We start from the raw sequence: 6373 nt of genomic DNA, 5'->3' as shown, positions 1-6373 counted from the left end.
TGAATTCAATCCAAATGGTTATTTATTCTAAAACTGGAAGCTACTTTGCCTACATTTTCGCCAGAATGGTGTAATGAGAACAGGGGAGGAAAAAGTTACAGATGTAAACAATGACACAGTTACATTTTTTTTTTAAATGGTAAAACCCTTTTTTACTGGCCACTTCCAAGAATGCTTTACAGGTTGTGCAAAAACATTTACAGGCTCCATGTGGTGTTTTTCTCACAAGCTTTCCTGTCTACAACTACAACAGACGTCTGATAAAACACAAAAAGTGTCCTAAGGAAAACAAGGCTACGGATTCCTCTGGTTACCATAATCCACATTTTCCCCCTTAACAAAGTTTTTCATAATAAAAAGACAGAAACAAAACCCAGACATCTACTGTTGTTGCAAATGATCTCTTGAACTAAACCAACAAGGATGTGGCAGTTTCACTTTCCACCCACCTAGAAAAAGTTTTGTAAAAAAGATGACTTTCTAGTGTCAAATATCAACAGCAAGTACCTCCCCTAATCCCTGCTGGGAAAAAACCTAACTTGATTTAGTTTAGTCCCCTTGCCCCTGAGGGCCCTAGCATCCCCATCCATGTCAGAGACTACAAGAAAGATGCTATTCGCAGGACTAAACATCTGAAAAGGGGTGGCAGCCACTACCTCAGGAAATTCAATTTTCTATTATAACATAATCTTGCCCTAAGGGAATTTCTTTGGGCTCATTTTTACCTCCTTGCCTTGACATTATAAGCAAAGCTTTCTCAAACTCCCTTATAATAATACAAAGTTAATGTATTACAGAAAAATTCATGCAATCACTCCACTGCCACACACAAATCCATTTGAGGACACTGCAGGGAAGCAGTGCCAAGAGAAAGGACATGACTATGAGAAAGCAAACCCCCAGCCCTGTTCCAGCCTTGGGGTCAGAGGTATTTGGGTGGAAGGGTGTGTCATGACAGACAGAGACACTGGAAGGCAGAATAAGGGTCTGTACACCTGAACAAGGGCTGCAGGGCAGTAACAGTGGGAGGAGGAGAGGAAGACCAAATCAGCACACAATTTTAAAGAGAGCTGCCCAGGTGAGGAAATGGAAGTGAAGCATTTTCTAGTGGCACAACCCAGATTTTCTCACTAGGAAGTGCTGCAGTATGTGGTGTCTGCTGAGTAAGCTCTCAGCTGACAGTGCTGAGCAGAAGGATGAATAAAAACTGAAGCTAGACAATGGAAAAGCATTCCATATCCCACCCATATTCTTGAACCCAGCAACCTACAGCTGTCTATCAAGAACTGGGAGGATATTGGTAAAGTCACAAATGAAACTATCCCAAATGAAGTCTCTTGGCTAGAGGCCTCTCTGGGGACACACAGGGAAAGCGCCCCAAAAGGAATTTTGTTTCTAGAAGTCAGGAAGGGGTGCTCCCTTTCACACGCACGTTCACACACGTTCACACTCACTCTTCCCAAGGTTCAGCAGCCCCACTGAGCTGCCTCCCGCCCCCCACCCTCCCCTCTTCTATCCACTCTCTACCTGTGTATCAAAAAAACCAGCAGGGCACGAGCCCTCCACACTGTAGAAAATAGTTGCTAGTTGCTATTCTCAGCACCTGGGCCTGGGAGCCCACACCACAGGATTCACCTATATACATATCCCGCTGCAGTGAAAAGAATCCTGCTGTGTTTTCGTGTGAGCTGAAACCCTGAGAAACGTTCCTTCTCTCGCACTGTAAGAGGACACTCTAACAGGGATGATTTCAGAGACCTCCCACCTCTTTCAACCTTGGAAGAGAGAGACTAGAGACTGGCAAATCATAATCTTCAGGCTGAGGGCTGCAATCCCATTCTCCCCAAGATTTTATGGGAATTAATCAATGTGTTTATAGAGGGGGCAGGCTATTCTGCTCTGCAATCAAGGACAGTCCCCAGGCTTTCTTGGCCTGGGAATCCTGCATAATAGAACCACCCACTGGCAGTCTCCATGCCTCAGCCAAACAGCACAAAGGCACAGGAAAATGGAGAGTTGGGACACTGTAAGCCTCCCAGCCCACCAGACCACATATCCCAAAAGGGAAAGGTCGGTAAAGAAAATACAAACGGTTAGTTGGTGCAAGTGATTGATAAGAGCCAATCGTTTATTTTCACTGCCCCAGTCACAAGCTCTCCCCCGTCCCGACTCCTGCCTGCTCCTACCTGCTGTGGAGAGCACCCTCGCACTGCCTCCCCACCCTCCCCACACCACCTCATCACTCTCCTTTACTTGGCTGCCAGTCCAGCTGCCTCAGAATGTCAGAAGGGTGCCATTTTCAGTTCTTTTCCTGTCTGACTGCAGGGTATAGAACAGGCAGCCCTAAGTGCTGCTTTCTGCGCAAATGTTTTTTGATTACAAATCTCTAACTAGGTTTGAAATGTTTTATAGAATAAGACAATATTCTTTTCAACAAACTTTAAAAAAAATGTACAGTTTCGTTGTTTCCACCGCCCCCCTCCCCCCCCCCTGCTTGAGCCCCCCCCCCCCCCCCCACCCCTCCCCGGCAGCTCAGCCCCACCCCGACAGCCCCTGTTTTCCTTGGTTGTGTTTTGCGGGGGTGCCTGGCACCCCCAGAGATTCAGCTTCATGGCTGACAGGTGACCATGGCAGGGGCTTCACCGATACCCTTGGTAACCGTAGTAGTTCCTGTAGTATCGGTCTCTGTCCTGGGGGTGGTGGTAGTAGTAACTCTGCCACTAGAAGAGAGGGGAAACCCCATCACTTGGAGCCAGAGCTGGCTGAGGATGAAGAGGCACAACATTCATCCTTCTGCTCCTGCCCCCCGTTCACCCTGTATCTATCCCAAGAAGATACTCACATCCCGATTGTATTGTCTGTAATAGTCTCTGTATCTGTTGTACTCATAATCTCGCCCGTAAAATCGATCATAGTCTCCCCTGTATCGATCATAGAAATTACGGTAACCCTGAGAAAGGAAAAGAAAAAGGAGTGAAGATTTATGGGTTTTTGGCGCATGACCCACTGCGACCCCCTTTTAAATGGGACACATCTTAGCTCGATATTATAAATTGGTTTAATTTTCCCATAGTAAATCTTCCAGAACATATTAAATGGGCAAAACCCTAAGCCCTAAGAAAACAGGCAAACCACTCTGCTCCCCTAAGCCAATAGGAATGGCTCTCACAGCCCAGAGTGAGGAGCAGAAGGAGAGCTGCACTCACCCCTCTGTTTCCAGGCTGCCCCCAGTACTGCTGCCCGTAGGCCCGGTTGTCGTAGCCTCGGCGCTGCCCGCCCACTGGAAGAGAAATGGAGAGCGCGCTCAGACAGCTGGCATGGGGTCCTGGCTCCACGTCTGGGTGGAAATCAAAAAGTCGGAGCCAAAGGCAATTCTGGGGGAATATGAGGCCTGCTTCGGCCAGGCTCACGTATGTTAATCAAAGCACCAGCCAGGAGCTTTTAAAAAGTCTGAGGGGGGAGGGCAGAGGAACAGAGACACAAGAAAACCAAGCCACTTTGTTTTTGAACCTCCCCAATTCCTGTAAAACATTTAAGATGGCAAAAGGATACATGGCAGAGTTAGAAACATAAAGAAAAACTGCCATTCATAGAATCGCACACTTTCAGCCCTGGAAGGGATTTCAGATGTCATATAACCCATACCTATCATTTTATGCAAAAGAAACAAAGTTTCTGTCATCAGCTCCTCAAGGGCCGGAACTGTCAGCATTTACAGTACCTAGCACAGAGCAGGCACTCGAAAATTCTGCTGACTTAACAGTGACACACACACATACACACACATTTTTAAAGAGCAGTGAATGCACACTGGGGTTTTAACTGACAAACTAGACATTCAGGGGGAAATTAATTCTACTAATAGCCTAACTTGCTTGGTTAACTTCCTCCCCCGATAAAAAAACACTGAATAAAGCATTCACTTTCTTGTCTATACAGTTAGGATGATCGAAATGACAGAGGAGCAAGAAAACTGAAGATGAGAATCTGATTTAACTGCACAAATCCTTCAGATAGGAACAGTGACACTGCGAACCCATGTGTTAAAATGAAAACTAGACAGATGAGAGAGCCCAAGCATTGCTTTTCAAAGAAACAAATACTTTTGTGAAAAGTAATTCTTTTTTTAAAAAGAGGATTTTTGTTGTCAAAGAATTATGGAAAAAGCACAAGAAAAAGGCAGGGATAAAGAACACAGGAAGAAATAAGCTCCATGAAGGCGGCACATCCCTATTGTTAATGACCTGACTTGGTTTCCTTGGCCTTCCCTTGCACATCTTGCTGTACTAAGCACAAAGAATGGACAGAAGCAGGGGGGCTGGCAGGTCCCCAGGACTCACCATAGCCTTGGCCCCGGCTTCGGTTCTGCCGGTTACGCTTGTTTCGGTTGTTTCGGCGGTTTGTCCGCTTCTCGGAGGGGGGCAGAAGCTTCCTCGCCTCCTCCTTGTACTTAGTGACAATGGGCTGAGCTTCCTCCTTCTCCAGCTCCCCATATGTCACTTCATCCATATAGTCGCATTTTTCAGGCAAAGAGAAGTTGGCTATAAGAGTAAGAGAGAAGCTTGTGGGCCTGAAAAGTGCATAGATGGGTAAGAACTCATTACGAAAACTCTACTACAAGAAGCATATGACTTCCTATGCCTCACCTATTACTGCACAAAAATGTGCTAGGTTCATACCCACTCACATCTCAATAATGACATTAACTTTTTCTACTCTAAGTTTTCTCTAAATTGTAACAGACCCAGGAAATAGATTTACAAGTTCTCAAGTGATCTATAATAAATTAGGAGTGAACTGGGTTAAAGTTTCTTATCAGGACAGAAGCAGGTAACCAGAGGCTAAAAGTAACTGAGAAAGTTTTGGTGTTGGTCAGATAAGATGCTAAGAAATAACATTTTTTTTTTTTTTTTGAGACGGAGTCTCGCTCAGTCGCCCAGGCTGGGGTGCAGTGGCCGGATCTCAGCTCACTGCAAGCTCCGCCTCCCGGGTTCATGCCGTTCTCCTGCCTCAGCCTCCCGTGTAGCTGTGACTACAGGCACCCGCCACCGCGCCCAGCTAAGTTTTGTATTTTTAGTAGAGACGTGGTTTCACCGTGTTAGTCAGGATGGTCTCGATCTCCTGACCTCGTGATCCGCCCATGTCGGCCTCCCAAAGTGCTGGGATTACAGGCGTGAGCCACCGCGCCCGGCCAGAAATAACATTTTAAAAAGAGACTCAGTAATGGCCAGGCATGGTGGCTCGCGCCTGTAATCCCAGCATTTTGGGAGGCCAAGGCAGGCGGACGGCTTGAGGTCAGGAGTTCGAGACCAGCCTGGCCAACATGGTGAAACCCTGTCTCTACTAAAAATACAAAAATTAGCCAGGCATGGTGGCATGCGCCTGTAATCCCAGCTACTCAGGAGGCTGAGTGCCACTGCACTCTGGCCTTAGTGACAGAAGAGAGACTCAATGAGAAACTGACCCAAGCCTAAAGGCATCTGCTCATCTATACAAGAAAAGAAGACAAGAGTACAAGGGCTCTCATTTACCACCTGTCCATGATAGGCCAGCACATCTGCCAGTCTCTGGACGTCAAGTTCAGAAGCTGAGTCCCCGTGGAAATTCAGTTCAATGGGGCTCTTGTGATTCTTAGATGAATACAGTTGGCCCTCAGTTTTATAAAACTGAGCTACATTTCTCTGAGTGCCTAAGTATGAGTTATAGACTGGCATAGTTCATTCTGAGTAAACTCTGAGGATCTGGCTCATAGATGTGCAAACCAGTTCCCATGCCCGGGGAATTATCAGAATTTGAAGAGCAAACAGTTGATAGAGTAGGTGGGATGTCAGGAACTAAAGGCAGCAAGGGGGAAAAAAATCACATTTTAACGGAATAGTAGGAGGATCAATCAAAATATTAATTAATATTTCTTTCTTGTGTAGACATTACTCTCTGTCTTATGTATTGCATTACAGACTTCAGCCAAATTAACAAACAAAACATAAACATAATGTGATACCAGAAATCCAGTTACACCAATGAGATCATTCACTCCAACTGCTATATTTTAATTTGAACCACAATAATCTCTCCCTGCGGCCAGGCGTGGTGTCACACACTTGTAATCCTAGCACTTTGGGAGGCCGAGGTGCAGTGGATCACCTGAGGTCAGGAGTTTGAGACCAGCCTGATCAACATGGCAAAACCCCGTCTCTACTAAAAGTACAAAAATTAGCTGGGCAGGTGCCTGTAATCCCAGCTACTCAAGAGGCTCAGGCAGGAGAATCGCTTGAACCTGTGAGGCAGAGGTTGCAGTGAGCCGAGATCGTGCCACTGCACTCTAGCCTAGGTGACAACAGGGAGACTCTGTCTCAAAAAAAAAAAAAAAAAA

At 46.1% G+C, this 6373-nt stretch overlaps 1 protein-coding gene across 1 annotated transcript in view; it reads right to left on the bottom strand.

Moving 5' to 3' along the window:
* The window catches only part of HNRNPUL2 (heterogeneous nuclear ribonucleoprotein U like 2), a 16232-nt gene continuing 9859 nt past the window's right edge, over positions 1-6373 (bottom strand). Inside the window, exons 11-14 of the mRNA XM_025357512.1 lie at positions 4341-4541; positions 3207-3280; positions 2843-2950; positions 1-2720 (exon numbers count right to left, since the gene is read on the bottom strand). Coding sequence (XP_025213297.1) covers positions 2640-2720; positions 2843-2950; positions 3207-3280; positions 4341-4541 — 464 coding nt within the window. The 3' untranslated portion in view covers positions 1-2639. The remainder of the gene's footprint in view (positions 2721-2842; positions 2951-3206; positions 3281-4340; positions 4542-6373) is intronic.

This window comes from Theropithecus gelada, chromosome 14 (genome assembly GCF_003255815.1).
Source record: "Theropithecus gelada isolate Dixy chromosome 14, Tgel_1.0, whole genome shotgun sequence".
NCBI lineage: Eukaryota > Metazoa > Chordata > Mammalia > Primates > Cercopithecidae > Theropithecus > Theropithecus gelada.
This window is presented reverse-complemented; position numbering and strand designations above follow the sequence as displayed.